The 17,334-nt window shown below is 39.8% G+C and overlaps 1 protein-coding gene across 1 annotated transcript in view; it reads right to left on the bottom strand.

The window, feature by feature from the left end:
* Nucleotides 1-17,334, bottom strand: part of rtet (major facilitator superfamily domain-containing protein rtet) — a 49,939-nt gene that overhangs the window by 14,759 nt on the left and 17,846 nt on the right. Inside the window, exons 3-5 of the mRNA XM_070085697.1 lie at nucleotides 15,549-15,707; nucleotides 12,194-12,367; nucleotides 5,592-5,697 (exon numbers count right to left, since the gene is read on the bottom strand). Coding sequence (XP_069941798.1) covers nucleotides 5,592-5,697; nucleotides 12,194-12,367; nucleotides 15,549-15,656 — 388 coding nt within the window. The 5' untranslated portion in view covers nucleotides 15,657-15,707. The remainder of the gene's footprint in view (nucleotides 1-5,591; nucleotides 5,698-12,193; nucleotides 12,368-15,548; nucleotides 15,708-17,334) is intronic.

Genomic DNA, 17,334 nt, shown 5'->3' with positions numbered 1-17,334 from the left:
GAATTCTTGGCTTCATATCTATAAGTATAAACAATAGAAGTCCTCAGGTTGTTCTTCAACTTTATACTGTATATCCTTGGTTAGGCCTCATTTAGACTATGCTGCTCAGTTCTGGTCACTGTATTACAGATTGGATATAAATGCTCTGGAAAACGTACAGAGGAAGATGACAAAGATGATCCCATGTATCAAAAATCTACCCTATGAGGATAGACTGAGGGCCCTGAACCTGCACTCTCTCGAAAGGCATAGAATTAAGGGGGATATGATCAAGGTGTATAAATGGAAAACAGGAATAAATAAAGGGGATGTAAATAGCGTGCTGAAAGTTTCCAGCCAAGACAGGAATCGCAGCAATGGTTTCAAGTTGGAAAAATTCAGATTCAGGAAGGATATAGGAAAGCACTGGTTTGGTAATAGAGTTGTGGATGAGTGGAACAAACTCCTGAGTACAGTTATTGAGGCTAAAACGTTGTGAAGTTTTGTAGTTTTAAAAATAAGTTAGATAAATACATGAGTAGGTGTGGGTGGGTGTGAGTTGGACCTGACTAGCTTGTGCTGCTGGGTCTGGTGCCGAGCTCCTTCCCTGAGTGGAGGTGACCAGACTCGGTGGGTCATTTGGTTAATCCCGGGGGGAGGGGAGGGCCTGCTCTGCATGGGTCAGTAGGCCTGTTGCAGTGTTCCTTCATTCTTATGTTCCTATGTTCTTACTTGTGGTTGGGGATTTCAATGCTACAGTGGGTAAAAATGTTGTGGAGGGAGTAGTAGGTAAATTTGGGGTGCCAGGGGAAAATGAAAATGGGGAGCTTTTAATTGAGCTATATATAGAAAGAAGTTTGGTAATAAGTAATACATATTTTATGAAAAAGAGGATAAATAAATATACAAGGTATGATATAGCACATAATGAAAGTAGTTTGTTAGATTATGTATTGGTGTATAAAAGGTTGAAGGGTAGGCTCCAGGATGTACATATTTATAGAGGGGCAACTGATATATCGGATCATTATTTAGTTGTAGTTACAGTTAAAGTAAGAGGTAGATGGGACAAGAGGAAAATGGCAACAAGAAGTAAGAGGGGTGAAAGTGTATAAACTAAGGGAGGAGGAAGTTCGGGTTAGATTTTTTTTTTTTATTATTATCACACCGGCCGATTCCCACCAAGGCAGGGTGGCCCGAAAAACAAAAAATTTCACCATCATTCACTCCATCACTGTCTTGCCAGAAGGGTGCTTTACACTACAGTTTTTGAACTGCAACATTAACACCCCTCCTTCAGAGTGCAGGCACTGTACTTCCCATCTCCAGGACTCAAGTCCGGCCTGCCGGTTTCCCTGAACCCCTTCATAAATGTTACTTTGCTCACACTCCAACAGCACGTCAAGTATTAAAAACCATTTGTCTCCATTCGCTCCTATCAAACACGCTCACGCATGCCTGCTGGAAGTCCAAGCCCCTCGTACACAAAACCTCCTTTACCCCCTCCCTCCAACCTTTCCTAGGCCGACCCCTACCCCGCCTTCCTTCCACTACAGACTGATACACTCTTGAAGTCACTCTGTTTCGCTTCATTCTCTCTACATGTCCGAACCACCTCAACAACTCTTCCTCACCCCTCTGGACAACAGTTTTGGTAATCCCGCACCTCCTCCTAACTTCCAAACTACGAATTCTCTGCATTATATTCACACCACATATTGCCCTCAGACATGACATCTCCACTGCCTAAAGCCTTCTCCTTGCTGCAACATTCATCACCCATGCTTCACACCCATATAAGAGCGTTGGTAAAACTATACTCTCATACATTCCCCTCTTTGCCTCCAAGGACAATGTTCTTTGTCTCCACAGACTCCTAAGTGCACCACTCACCCTTTTCCCCTCATCAATTCTATGATTCACCTCATCTTTCATAGACCCATCCGCTGACACGTCCACTCCCAAATATCCGAATACATTCACCTCCTCCATACTCTCTCCCTCCAATCTGATATCCAATCTTTCCCTCTTTCCTACATACTCTAACTTGAGCCTCACTATCCTCGTAAAAATTCTTCACTGCTTTCAGTAACCTACCTCCTACACCATACACCTGCAACATCTGCCACATTGCCCCCCTATCCACCCTGTCATACGCCTTTTCCAAATCCATAAATGCCACAAAGACCTCTTTAGCCTTATCTAAATACTGTTCACTTATATGTTTCACTGTAAACACCTGGTCCACACACCCCCTACCTTTCCTAAAGCCTCCTTGTTCATCTGCTATCCTATTCTCCGTCTTACTCTTAATTCTTTCAATAATAACTCTACCATACACTTTACCAGGTATACTCAACAGACTTATCCCCCTATAATTTTTGCACTCTCTTTTGTCCCCTTTGCCTTTATACAAAGGAACTATGCATGCTCTCTGCCAATCCCTAGGTACCTTACCCTCTTCCATACATTTATTAAATAATTGCACCAACCACTCCAAAACTATATCCCCACCTGCTTTTAACATTTCTATCTTTATCCCATCAATCCCGGCTGCCTTACCCCCTTTCATTTTACCTACTGCCTCACAAACTTCCCCCACACTCACAACTGGCTCTTCCTCACTCCTACAAGATGTTATTCCTCCTTGCCCTATACACGAAATCAAAGCTTCCCTATCTTCATCAACATTTAACAATTCCTCAAAATATTCCCTCCATCTTCCCAATACCTCTAACTCTCCATTTAATAACTCTCCTCTCCTATTTTTAACTGGCAAATCCATTTGTTCTCTAGGCTTCCTTAACCTGTTAATCTCACTCCAAAACTTTTTCTCGTTTTCAACAAAATTTGTTGATAACATCTCACCCACTCTCTCATTTGCTCTCTTTTTACATTGTTTCACCACTCTCTTAACCTCCCTCTTTTTCTCCATATACTCTTCCCTCCTTGCATCACTTCTACTTTGTAACTATTGGCAGAAAGGTGAGCTAGTGCAAGTATGAGAAGTGGGGGGGGTTGAAGAGGGTTGGAATAGTTAAAAAAATGCAGTAACAGAATGTGGGGCAGAAGTTTATGGTTATAGGAGGGTGGGTGCAGGAGGAAAGAGGAGTGATTGTTGGATTGATGAAGTAAAGGGTGTGATAAAAGAGAAAAAGGAAGTGTATGAGAGGTTTTTACAAAGCAGAAGTGTTATAAAAAGAGCAGAGTATATGGAGAGTAAAAGAAAGGTGAAGAGAGTGGTGAGGGAGTGCAAAGAAAGAGCAGATGACAGAGTCGGAGAGGCACTGTCAAGAAATTTTCATGAAAATAAGAAAAAATTTTGGAGCGAGTTAAACAAGTTAAGAAAGCCTAGGGAACGAATGGATATGCCAGTTAAAAACAGAATAGGGGGAGTTAGTACATGAGGAGATGGAGTTATTGGGCAGATGGCGGGAATATTTTGAGGAACTTTTAAATGTTGACAAAGAAAGGGAGGCGGTAATTTCATGCATTGGCCAGGGAGGTATACCATCTTTTAGGAGTGAAGAAGAGCAGGATGCAAGTGTGGGGGAGGTGTGTGAGGCATTATGTAGAATGAAAGGGGGTAAAGCAGCTGGAATGGACGGGATCATGACAAATATTAAAAGCAGGGGGGGATATAGTGTTAGAGTGGTTGGTATTTTTGTTTATTAAATGTATGAAAGAGGGGCAGGTACCTAGGGATTGGCAGAGAGCATGTATAGTTCCTTTATATAAAAGGAAGGGGGGTCAAAAGATTGTAAAAATTATAGAGGAATTAGTTTACTGAGTATACCAGGAGAAGTGTACGGTAGGGTTATTATTGAAAGAATTAGAGGCAAGACAGAATGTAGGATTGCGGATGAGCAAGGAAGTTTTCGAGTGGGTAGGGGATGTGTAGATCAAGTGTTTACATTGAAGCATATATGTGAACAGTATTTAGAAAAAAGTAGGGAAGTTTTCATTGCATTTATGAATTTAGAAAAGGCATATGATAGAGTGGATAGGGGAGCAACATGACAAATGTTGCAAGTATATGGAATAGGTAGTAAGTTACTAAATGCTGTAAAGTTTTTTTATGAGAACAGTGAGGCTCAGGTTAGGGTGTGTAGAAGAGAGGGAGATTACTTCCCAGTAAAATTAGGTCTTAGACAGGGATGTGTAATGTCACTATGGTTCTTTAATATATTTATAGATGGGGTTGTAAAAGAGGTAAATGCTAGGGTGTTTGGGAGAGGGGTGGGATTAAATTATGGGGAATCAAATATAAAATGGGAATTGACACTTTTCGTTGATGATACTGTGCTTATGGGAGATTCTAAAGAAAAATTGCAAAGGTTAGTGGACGAGTTTGGGAGTGTGTGTAAAGGTAGAAAGTTGAAAGTGAAAACGTGGAAAAGAGTAAGGTGATGAGGGTATCAAATGATTTAGATAACGAAAAATTGGATATCAAATTGGAGAGGAGTAGTATGGAAAAAGTGAATGTTTTCAGATATTTGGGAGTTGACGTGTCAGCGGATGGATTTATGAAGGATGAGGTTAATCATAGAACTGATGAAGGAAAAAAGGCGAGTGGTGCGTTGAGGTATATGTGGAGACAAAGAAGGGAATGTATGAAAGTATAGTGGTACCAACACTCTTATATGGGTGTGAAGCTTGGGTTGTAAATGCTGCAGTGAGGAGATGGTTGGAGGCAGTGAAGATGTCCTGTCTAAGGGCAATGTGTAGTGTAAATATTATGCAGAAAATCTGGAGTGTGGAAATTAGGAGAAGGTGTGGAATTAATAAAAGTATTAGTCAGGGGGCTGAAGAGGGGTTGTTGAGGTGGTTTGGTAATTTAGAGAGAATGGGTCAAAGTAAAATGACATGGAGAGCGTATAAATCTGTAGGGGAAGGAAGGAGGGGTAGGTTAGAGGGAGGGGGTAAAGGAGGTTTTGTGGGCGAGTAGCCTGGACTTCCAGCAAGCGTGCGTGAGCGTGTTAGATAGGAGTGAATTGAGACGAATGGTATTTGGGACCTGACGAGCTGTTGGAGTGTGAGCAGGGTAATATTTAGTGAAGGGATTCAGAGAAACCGGTTATTTTTATATAGCTGGACTTGAGTCCTGGAAATGGGAAGTACAATGCCTGCACTTTAAAGGAGGGGTTTGGGATATTGGTAGTTTGGAGGGATATGTTGTGTATCTTTACACGTATATGCTTCTAAACTGTTGTAATCTGAGCACCTCTGCAAAAGCGGTGATTAGGTGAGTGTATGTATATGTATAGGAAAGGAGTCACATGGTTTTTGGGACATGATGAACTGTTGGAGTGTGAGCAAGGTAATATTTTGTGAGGGATTCAGGAACACCAGTTAGTTGGATTCAAGCCCTGGAGGTGGGAAATACAGTGCCTGTGCTCTAAAGGAAGGGTTTGGGATATGTGAGGTTTGGAGGGATATCTGAACTGTCATATCTGCACACCTTGGGGAAGACAGTGATAGTATGAATGTGAAAGTGTTTCTTTTTTGGATCACCCTGCCTTGGTGGGAGACAGTCAGTGTTAAAAAAAAAAATATTGTATTACTGGTAAAATAATGATGTTTGTCAATAATATTTACTGACTATTCCCTACCCTCTTTTTCAAGTCCTTTAACAGGACTGAAAGAAAACAGTGACCTTGGGTTGATGAGCTCCCAAGCTTGAGAAAGTCCTGAGGCAACTGATGCCCTCCTTTTTGTCTGGAAATACAGTAAAAAATGCATTAGCAGTTGCACCAACTTAAATAATATTAATTTATTAAAAAAAAATAATATAGTACTGAAGTTTAAAAGTATGTTATTGCACAATAATTTTACTGTGCTCTAAATTTATTTGGAATATACCATCTCTGTTCACAATTCATCTCTTAATACAGCAGGGCCCCACTTTATGTCGTTCCGCTAATATGGTGTTTTCAAATTATGACCAAAACTCAAAATATGGGAACCAGTCTTTCTAATATGGCACCCCCCCCCCCACCTGGTTTGTTTACATTCTCCATAAGCACATCTCTCTATTATGTCTTTAAACTTTCCAAAATTTCAAGTGTTTTAAAGTTATTGCATATTTTATATGTACTCTGATAATAATAAATATTTCATTTATTTATGTAACCCTTTCAGGGTTGGTGCCGTAGTGGTACGTCTTATGCGCCACGGTTGGTGTCGTACTAGTACGTATAAATTCTAGAGCTTTCAAATCAAGCAGGAAAAGGCTGGTAGGCCTAGATGTGAAAGAATGGGTCTGCATGGTCAATGTGTGCAGTATAAAAAAAATCCTGCAGCACACAGTGCATAATAAGAAAAAAAAAGAACTCCGACGGTATTTTTGGTTTAACCCTTGGTCGTATATATATACGTCGTAAGAGCCACCATGTTTGACGTATATATACTCAAATTCTAGCGGCTTCAAATCAAGCAGGAGAAAGCTGGTAGGCCCATATGTGAAAGAATGGGTCTGTGTGGTCAGTGTGCACCATATAAAAAAAATCCTGCAGCACACAGTGCATAATGAGAAAAAAAAAAAAAACTCAGACCGTTTTTTTTAATTAAAATGCCGAATTTGTGGTCTATTTTCGTATAGTATTTATGGTTGTATTCTCGTTTTCTTGGTCTCATTTGATAGAATGGAAAACATATTATAGAAATAGAGGTGATTTTGATTGGTTTTACTAGGAACCTTGAAATGGAGCTCATAGTAGGGAAAATGTTTGATTTTTGCTGATGTTCAAAAGTAAACAAATGATGTCATTTTCCAATAAATGTCCAACTAGCCATTCTAATATGCAGTCATGAATGGGTTGACATTATTTATACAATTATTACAATATTGCAGTAGTCTGCATAACAGTAAATCTTCTATTTTTTGTTTGAATAAAACTTCAAAATAGAAAGCAAGAGTAATATCAGAGGGGCCTGGAGATGTGACTGATGAACAAAGAAAATGACATTTTAGAGCCAGGAATGTCTGCATTGTTCATTCTGGACCCTATTTTGAAATTGTCCTATTTTTTAATTTTCGTGAAATTGGCCAAATTGCAAATTTCTGACCACATTATTGGGTAGTTGAAATCAGTAAATGGGCAGTTTCTTGTACGCAATCGATAGAAAAAATGGAGGTCTAAAGAAATAGCTATTAGTTTGGTCGACTGGAACAATGGAATTAGCCAAAAATATGGCTCAAAGTGGGCGAAATCGCCGATTCATAAATATTGCCACGGTCGCTAACTTCGCGAGAGGGTAATTCCATCAGTTTTCCATCAAATTTTGTTCTTTTGGTGTCATTATAATTGGGAAAAGATTCTTAATCATTTCACAAGAAAAACTAATTTTTTTTCGGAAATTTTGCAACACCAGGAGACACCTCAGGATTTGAGGTTGCGACAGTCAAGGGGTTAAAACAGAGACTTTGCAGTCTATTTTCATATGGTATTTATGGTTGTATTCTCGCTTTCTTGGTCTCATTTGATAGAATGGAAGATATATTACAGAAATAGAGATAATTTTGATTGGTTTAATGATGACAAGTACATGTACCTCGAAATTGAGCTGCAAAGTATAAAAAAAAGTTTGATTTTTGCCGATGTTCAAGAGTAAACAAATCGCACCACATGTCCAATACACATCAACTGGTGAGTTTAACCCTTTGAGGGTTTCGGCCGTACTAGTACGGCTTACGACCCAGGGTTTTTGACGTACTAGTACGCCTAAATTCTAGCGCCCTCAAATCTAGTGGGAGAAAGCTGGTAGGCCTACATATGAAAGAATGGGTCTACGTGGTCAGTGTGCACAGTATAAAAAAAATCCTGCAGCACACAGTGCATAATGAGAAAAAAAAAAACGACCGTTTTTTTGGAATAAAACAGCAACTTTGCACTGTATTTTCGTATGGTATTTATTGTTGTATTCTAGTTTTCTTGGTCTCATTTTATAGAATGGAAGACATATTACAGAAATTGAGATGATTTTGACTGGTTTTACAATGAAAAGTACCGTGAAATTGAGCTCAAAGTAGCAGAAATTTTCGATTTTTACCAAAGTTCAAAAGTAAACAAATCATGCCAAGCGTCTAATACATGTCAACTGGTGAGTCTAATATTCTTTCGCAAGTGCACCAATATTATTTATACCATTTTTTACACTAATGCAGTAGTCTGCATAACAGTAAATCTTCTATTTTTTGTGAGAATAAAAATTCAAAGTGGAAAGCAAAAGAATGTAAGAGGGGCCCTCAGACGTGACTAATGAACAGAGGAAATGTCATTTTAGTGCCAGGAATGTCTTTCTTGTTTATTCTGGACCCTATTCGGAAATTGTCATCTTTTGAAATTTGTGTGAAATTGGCAAAATTGCTAAATTCTGACCACTGTACTGGATAGTTGAAATCGGTAAATGGGTGGTTTCTTGCACTCATTCGATAGAAAAAATGGAGTTCTAGCGAAATATTCATGTTTTTTGTTGACTAGTACAGTGGAATTGGCCGAAAATGGGGCTCAAAGTGGGCAAAATCGCCGATGCGTAAACATCGCTGAGACCGCTAACTTCGGGAGAGCATAATTCTGTAAGTTTTCCATCAAATTTCATACTTTTGGTGTCATGATCGGGAAAAGATTCTCTATCTTTTCACAAGAATTTTTTTTTTTTTTAAATTTGGCCGACCCTGAGAATGAGTCTCAGAGAGGGCCTGTCGACCCTCAAAGGGTTAATATTCTTGCACAAGTGTGCTATTATTTATACCATTTTTACAATGATGCAGTAGTACACATAACAGTAAATCTTCTATTTTTTGTGGGGCCTGGAAGCATGATTAACGAACAGATAAAATGTTATTTTAGTGCCAGGAACGTCTGTCTTGTTTATTCTGGACCCTATTTTGAAATTGGCATCTTTTGGAATTTGTGTGAAATTGGCCAATATTGCCAGTTTATTGGGTAGTTGAAATCAGTTAATGGGCAGTTTCTTGTGCTCAATCAATAGAACAAATGGAATTCTAGCAAAATAGCTATGATTTTAGTAGATTGGAACATTGGAATTGGCCAAAAATAGCACTCAAAGTGGGTGAAATCGCTGATGCGTAAATATCGTCGATATCGCTAACTTTGCGAGAGCATAATTCCGTAAGTTTTCCATCAAATTTCATACTTTTGGCATCATTATGATCGAAAAAAAATTCTCTATCATTTCATAAGAAAAAAATATTTTTTTTACTTTTCGAATATTTTTCAACCCTGAGCGGGAGTTAACGCTCAACCCTTTGGAGGTCGACAGGCCCTCTCCCAAACTCGTTCTCAGGGTCAAAAAAAAAAAAAAAAAAAAAAAAAAATGATAGAGCACGTTTTTGTGAGTGTTATAGGCCCCCCCAAAAAAATGTCATCAATACTTACCGAGATATGGAGTCGTGAAGTTGACAAAGCGAGCTACTTACGGCAACATCGCCGACTGCCAGTCACACAGTAATAGTTTATTTATTTTTTCTACTCTTATTTTTTCAAATTTTATTTTTACAAGTAACTTTTATGGCCAATGAGACCATTATGAGCCATATTTTGATATACACTCATTGTATACTACACAATAATTGCACAAACAGTGACAAGTGAACATTTTCACCTACACTATTTCAGTCACACAGTACTGTCTAGAAATATATACATAGTATTTATAGATCCCAGCAATGTTTTGGTGGAGTATTTATAGGTCCCAGCAATGTTTTGGTGGCAAAGGGAGCTTGGGTTTATGTAAACAACATGGCTGGTAGGCAGCTGGCTGGCTGGCTCTGTCTCTGTCTCACAGGTACACAAATACAATTATACATAGTGTAAATTACCTAAAATACACAGGAGAATATAATAATAATAATAATAATAATAATAAGTGAAGCATGGTGTAAGACTTGTGTGTCACTCCTCTTATCTTATCACTCCAATAATGACAGTGGTGACATCTGATGAGGGTACACTGCCTTTGCTTTACTTGTTTTCACTTTACACAAATATGTCTGCTTGCCTCTGTTTTTCTGTCTCAGAGAGAGCCACCAGTGAACCAACACGATACTATTATTTACCAGTCTGGATTTTCTGGGTTATCCTAGGTAATTTACACTACGTATAATTGACAGTTTGGAGGGATATGTTGTATCTTTATACGTATATGCTTCTAAGCTGCTGTGTTCTGAGCACCTCTGCAAAAACAGTGATTATGTGTGAGTGAGGTGAAAGAGTTGAATGATGATGAAAGTATTTTCTTTTTTGGGATTTTCTTTCTCTTTGGGTCACCCTGCCTCGGTGGGAGATGGCCGACTTGTTAAAAAAAAAAAAAATTGTATTTATGTGTACCTGTGAAACAGACAGACAGACAGACAGCCAGCCAGCCAGCCAGCCTGCCACCTGACCAGCCAGCCAGCCACCTTACAAGCCAGCCAATGTTTACACAAATTCACGCTGCCTTTCCCACCCCTACACTGCCTTCCCCATCTTCAGTGACACTTCCATCTGTGTTAGAACTATTACCTGGGAAGAGAATAGTCTCAATTCGAGGAAGAGTGAGGTCTTCCTTACCGCTTGGCTTGGTGACAAAGGCGCACTGAATTACCACTCCCGCAATGCAATGCGGGTGTCTAGATTTTTTCCTTCTGCGCACACTAACCACGTAGACCCATTCTATCACATGTAGGCCTAACAGCTTTCTCCCGCTCGATTTTAAGGTGCTAGAATTTATGAGTACAAGTACGTGACCAACCCTGGCTGCAATGACGTACTTGTACATGACCGACCCTCAAAAGGTTAAACTGTTCAAGCGTAGATCTACATTCATGCGCATAGCACTCTGACCTTGATTTTCCCCATTTGAAAGCATGTAAAAAAACAGATCTACGTTTGGAGAGTTATACAAGCGAACACAGATCTACGTTTGGGCAGTTTAACCCATTCAGGGTCCAAAGGCCAAATTTCAAAGTGTGCACCAGGATCCAAGAATTTTCAAAAAATAATTGTTATTTTTTCTTATGAAATGGTAGAGAATCTTTTTCTGAAGGTAATAAAACAAAAAGTACGAAATTTGATGGAAAATTGATGAAATTATGCTCTCGTGAATTTTGATGTGTCTGCAATATTTATGCATCAGCGATTTTGCCGACTTTGACTCCCATTTTAGGCCAATTACATTATTCCAGTCAACCAAATTCTTAGCTACTTCACTAGTATTACTTCTATTCTATCGATTGAGCACAAGAATTCGCCAAGTCAACTGTTTCAACTACAAAATAAAGTGATCGGAAATTGGTAATTTGGCCAATTTAATGCAAAGTTCAACCCAATTTCAAAATAGGGTCCAGAATAAACAATGCAGGCATTCCTGGCACTAAACTAACATTTCCTCTGTTCATTAGTTAAATTTTCAGACTTGACAATTGAATTCCATTTTGATTTTTAATTCACATAATGAATTTTTATTCAAAAAATATTGTAACAATTGTATAAATAATATCACCACATTTGTGAACATATATTAGACCCACCAGCTGGTGTGTATTAGATGTGTGAGGTCATTTGTTTACTCTTGAACATCGGCAAAAATTTAACATTTCCGCTACTTTGAGCTCAGTTTCAAGCCATTTTCAGTACTAAAACCAATCAAATCATCTCTATTTCTGTAATATATTTTTCATTCTATCAAATGAGAGCAAGAAATCGCAAGTACAACTATAAAAAACATACGAAGAAGCACTGCAAAGTCGCTGTTTTAATTGGAAATTATGGTCTGAATTTTTTTTCTCTCTATATGCACTGTGTGCTGCAGGATTTGTTTTATGTGGTGCACACATACCACATAGAAGTATTCTCTCATATCTAGGCCCAAATTTACCGCTCACAGATTATCAGAGTGAGCTGAGCTCTACGGTTTGGACCCTCAACATAAAGCCGTAGATCTATGCCACGGACCCTGAAAGGGTTAAGGATCGAGGGTCTTGACCCTGAAAGGGTTAAGGAACTTCCCTTGAGGGGGAAGTATGCATCCTGAAATTTCATTCGTATCCAGCAGCAAAAAAATCGACTGAACGATGGTTCATATCCTGAAAAGTTCGCATAGTGGGGCGTTTGTAAGCCAAGGTTCCACTGTATATTAAAAATTAGAAAGAATTCAATTATTTTTCATCTTTCCTATTCAGAAATATCCACAAAAATATAAATTCACCTACCTCTGGTAAGGTCTCCTTGAAGAATATATAAAAATATATAATGTTGCAGAAGGCCAGTGTGAGAGCATACAAGGCTGATGCTGCAAACCAGCCAGTGCTGCCCCAACGGGAGAACATGGCTCCTACTGCAGGACCAATGGTAAAGCCAATACTGAAGGCAACCCCAATTAAGGCCTGGTAAAACAAATACAGAACTCTCAAAACAAAACAAAACAAAAAATCAAGGTTTAATAAAAAAATCACATTTGTTAGGCTATTTCAATTATTTGAAAATGTCACATGTACAACAATTAACTATAAAATTAACAACTGCATATCAAAAATACTCCAGTGAAAAAAATTAAGAGAAAAAAAAAACCTGAACTCTAAGTGCTTACACACTTCCAAGCTTATTCAAGTATGTCTGAAAACACACAGAAAAGCATGAGTGTTTCTTTGCTATTGATTTCCTTTAGGAAAGGTAGGGGGTGTGTGGACCAGGTGTTTACAGTGAAACATATAAGTGAACAGTATTTAGATAAGGCTAAAGAGGTCTTTGTGGCATTTATGGATTTGGAAAAGGCGTATGACAGGGTGGATAGGGGGGCAATGTGGCAGATGTTGCAAGTGTATGGTGTAGGAGGTAGGTTACTGAAAGCAGTGAAGAGTTTTTACGAGGATAGTGAGGCTCAAGTTAGAGTATGTAGGAAAGAGGGAAATTTTTTCCCAGTAAAAGTAGGCCTTAGACAAGGATGTGTGATGTCACCGTGGTTGTTTAATATATTTATAGATGGGGTTGTAAGAGAAGTAAATGCGAGGGTCTTGGCAAGAGGCGTGGAGTTAAAAGATAAAGAATCACACACAAAGTGGGAGTTGTCACAGCTGCTCTTTGCTGATGACACTGTGCTCTTGGGAGATTCTGAAGAGAAGTTGCAGAGATTGGTGGATGAATTTGGTAGGGTGTGCAAAAGAAGAAAATTAAAGGTGAATACAGGAAAGAGTAAGGTTATGAGGATAACAAAAAGATTAGGTGATGAAAGATTGAATATCAGATTGGAGGGAGAGAGTATGGAGGAGGTGAACGTATTCAGATATTTGGGAGTGGACGTGTCAGCGGATGGGTCTATGAAAGATGAGGTGAATCATAGAATTGATGAGGGAAAAAGAGTGAGTGGTGCACTTAGGAGTCTGTGGAGACAAAGAACTTTGTCCTTGGAGGCAAAGAGGGGAATGTATGAGAGTATAGTTTTACCAACGCTCTTATATGGGTGTGAAGCGTGGGTGATGAATGTTGCAGCGAGGAGAAGGCTGGAGGCAGTGGAGATGTCATGTCTGAGGGCAATGTGTGGTGTGAATATAATGCAGAGAATTCGTAGTTTGGAAGTTAGGAGGAGGTGCGGGATTACCAAAACTGTTGTCCAGAGGGCTGAGGAAGGGTTGTTGAGGTGGTTCGGACATGTAGAGAGAATGGAGCGAAACAGAATGACTTCAAGAGTGTATCAGTCTGTAGTGGAAGGAAGGCGGGGTAGGGGTCGGCCTAGGAAGGGTTGGAGGGAGGGGGTAAAGGAGGTTTTGTGTGCGAGGGGCTTGGACTTCCAGCAGGCATGCGTGAGCGTGTTTGATAGGAGTGAATGGAGACAAATGGTTTTTAATACTTGACGTGCTGTTGGAGTGTGAGCAAAGTAACATTTATGAAGGGATTCAGGGAAACCGGCAGGCCGGACTTGAGTCCTGGAGATGGGAAGTACAGTGCCTGCACTCTGAAGGAGGGGTGTTAATGTTGCAGTTTAAAAACTGTAGTGTAAAGCACCCTTCTGGCAAGACAGTGATGGAGTGAATGATGGTGAAAGTTTTTCTTTTTCGGGCCACCCTGCCTTGGTGGGAATCGGCCAGTGTGATAATAATAATAAAAAATAATTTTTCACGTAGGTATACAAACAATTTGCTGACTCCTCCTCAATGCAGTGTAAACATGTATTATATCAGTGTTTCAACTGAAGAAAAGCATTAAGAATGCCAAACATATCTTTCACTTCCCAGTCCCACACCTGACTCCCCAGCCATACCTTTCAACCCCTCTGGTCATGCCCCTCACCCTCCTCCAGCCTTCCCACTCCCCCCAGCCATGCCCCTCAACCCTCAACCATGCATCTTTTCCCTCCCAGCCACAGTTCTCAGTAACTAGCCACAGCTTTCAATAACCAGCCACACCTCATTAACCATGCCTCTTCTCCCAGCCACATCTCTCACCCCACAGCCACCTCTGTACACCACCCTTACCAAACAGCCGAACTCCCTCCCCTCACCCAAGTCACATTTTACTCCACAGCCACACTCCTTACCCCACGGTCACATCTCACTCCACAGCCTTACCCCCTTCCCCTCACACCACAGCCACAACCTTCACCCTGCATCCACACCTCTCACCCCGCATCCACACCTCTCACCCCGCAGCCACACCTCTCACCCCGCAGCCACACCTCTCACCCCGCAGCCACACCTCTCACCCCGCAGCCACACCTCTCACCCCGCAGCCACACCTCTCACCCCGCAGCCACACCTCTCACCCCGCAGCCACACCTCTCACCCCGCAGCCACACCTCTCACCCCGCAGCCACACCTCTCACCCCGCAGCCACACCTCTCACCCCGCAGCCACACCTCTCACCCCGCAGCCACACCTCTCACCCCGCAGCCACACCTCTCAACCCGCAGCCACACCTCTCACCCCGCAGCCATACCTCTCACCCCACAGCTATTCAAAGTTTATTCTCTATAAGGATTACAATGCTGAGTTTACAGAATTTGGTTATTGTGTGGTTTATATGTAGTAAAATAATAATTACAGAGTGTACCACTAGAACACCTAGCATGGCTAGGCATTTCGGGCAGACTTAGATTAGATCTTAATTTAAAATATTACAAATTATGAGGTAAGTTGGTATTATGGCTAAGTGACTAAATACTAGTTTGTGAGTTTAGCAATGTGAATGCTTTTGTTTTGGCACAATACATAGTTTCAGTATTGAAGTATCACAGGCCAACTTATGACTAGTTAGGATTCATTATTTTAAGATTGAGATTGATATTTATGTTTATGGTCAAATGGGTGAGTGAGTGTAAGTGTGAACCACCAGGTGGTATTCGTGTAATTACCTCTCACCCCGCAGCCATACCTCTCACCCCACAGCCATACCTCTCACCCCACAGCCATACCTCTCACTCCTGCTATCTAATATTTTTAAAATATTAACTAAGAAAATAATTTTACCCATACTATGTATCATCTAGTTGATTTATTGTTTTCTTACAAATGACCATTTAAATATAAATGCTAAATTTATGTTTATCATATATGACCTCCATCATAAACTCACCATGCCTTTGGCCCTGGATTTTTCATCAGAGATGTCAGTCATAACAGAATATGCAAGCGAGACATTTCCTTTAGTTGCTCCTCCAATGATCCTGGCCAGTACAAACATTGTGAAGTTGGCAGACACGGCCCACACCCCGTAGGAGGCAGCAACTCCAATCTGAAGCACAACAAAACACTACAACACTGGCACTCTTAAATAACTCAGGAAAGATAGACCCACTTAAAAGTTAATCAGATCACCTTATCACTGACAAGGAAATGTGTACAATCGTCAATACTTATTTCCTCTCAGTTTTCATGCAGGAAAATACTAGAGGGATTTCAGAAATAAAAAATTATACAGTGGACCCCCGCATAATGATTACCTCCGAATGTGACCAATTATGTAAGTGTATTTATGTAAGTGCATTTGTACGTGTATGTTTGGGGGTCTGAAATGGACTAATCTACTTCACAATATTTCTTATGGGAACAAATTCAGTCAGTACTGGCACCTGAACATACTTCTGGAGTGAAAAAATATCGTTAACCGGGGGTCCACTGTATATGTACGTCAGGATGAAAATAAGTTATGCATGATAAGTCACTAGTGACTTGGTTCTCAGACAAATAGATTAAAACCAAACAAATCCCCAAGCCCTGTTCTCAAGTGTTATAAAGGAATAAAAGGAGGAACTTAACAAAACATTAACTAGTCTTTTCAACATCTCACTATAAATTGGCATAGTGCCAGATAAGTGGAAAATGGCAGATGTAATACCTATCCACAAGGGTCAGGTTGTTAGCCTTAAATTATAGACCAATTAGCCTAACCTCCATTGTGGGAAAACTGATGGTATCAATAACCACTGAAGCTATTCAGAACAACCACAAAAGAAATTGATCAATGAAACTCAGCACAGTCTTGCCTTGCAAATTTACTATTTTTTCACCAAGGTATTTGAGGAGGTAGATCATGGTAATGAATACAGTACTGCATATATGAACTTCATTAAGGCTTTTGTTAACCCTTTGACTGCCGAGGAACCAAATCCTGAAGTCTCTCTCTGTCACAAAATATTAGGGGGGTGGGGGGATTCTTATGAAATAAGAGAATCTTTTCCTGATGGTAATGACACCAAAAGTAAGAAATCTGATGAAAAACTTACAGAATTACGCTCTCATGAAGTTAGTGATCTTGGCGATATATACGCAGTGGTAATTTTGCCCACAATGAGCCCTATTTTTGGCAAATTCCATTGTTCCAATCAACTAAACTCATAGCTATTTCTTTAGAACTCCATTTGTTCTATCGATTGAGTACAAGAAACCACCCATTTACTGATTTCAACTACCCAATAAAGTTGTCAGAAATTGGCAATTTGGCAAATTTCGTGCAAATTAAAAAAGATACCAATTTCAAAATAGGGTCCAGAATAAACAATGCAGACATTCCTGGCACTAAAATAACATTTTCTCTGTTCATTAGTCATGTCTCCAGGCCCCTCTTATATTACTCTTGTTTTCTATTTTGAATTTTTATTCACAAAAAAATAGATTTATTGTTATGCAGACTACTGCATTATTGTAATAATTGTATAAATAATGTCAACCCAGTTGTGACTGTATTAGATCAGCCAGTTGGACATGTATTGGATGGCGACGTCATTTTGTTTACTCTTGAACCTCGGCAAAAATCGAACATTTCCACTACTTTGAGCTCAATTTCAAGGTCCTTTTCATCATGAAACTAATCAAAATCATCTCTATTTCTGTAATATATCTTCCATTCTGTCAATTGAGAC

This window comes from Cherax quadricarinatus, chromosome 17 (assembly GCF_038502225.1).
Source record: "Cherax quadricarinatus isolate ZL_2023a chromosome 17, ASM3850222v1, whole genome shotgun sequence".
NCBI lineage: Eukaryota > Metazoa > Arthropoda > Malacostraca > Decapoda > Parastacidae > Cherax > Cherax quadricarinatus.
The sequence above is the reverse complement of the archived record's forward strand: the minus strand, read 5'-3'. Positions and strand labels throughout refer to the sequence as shown.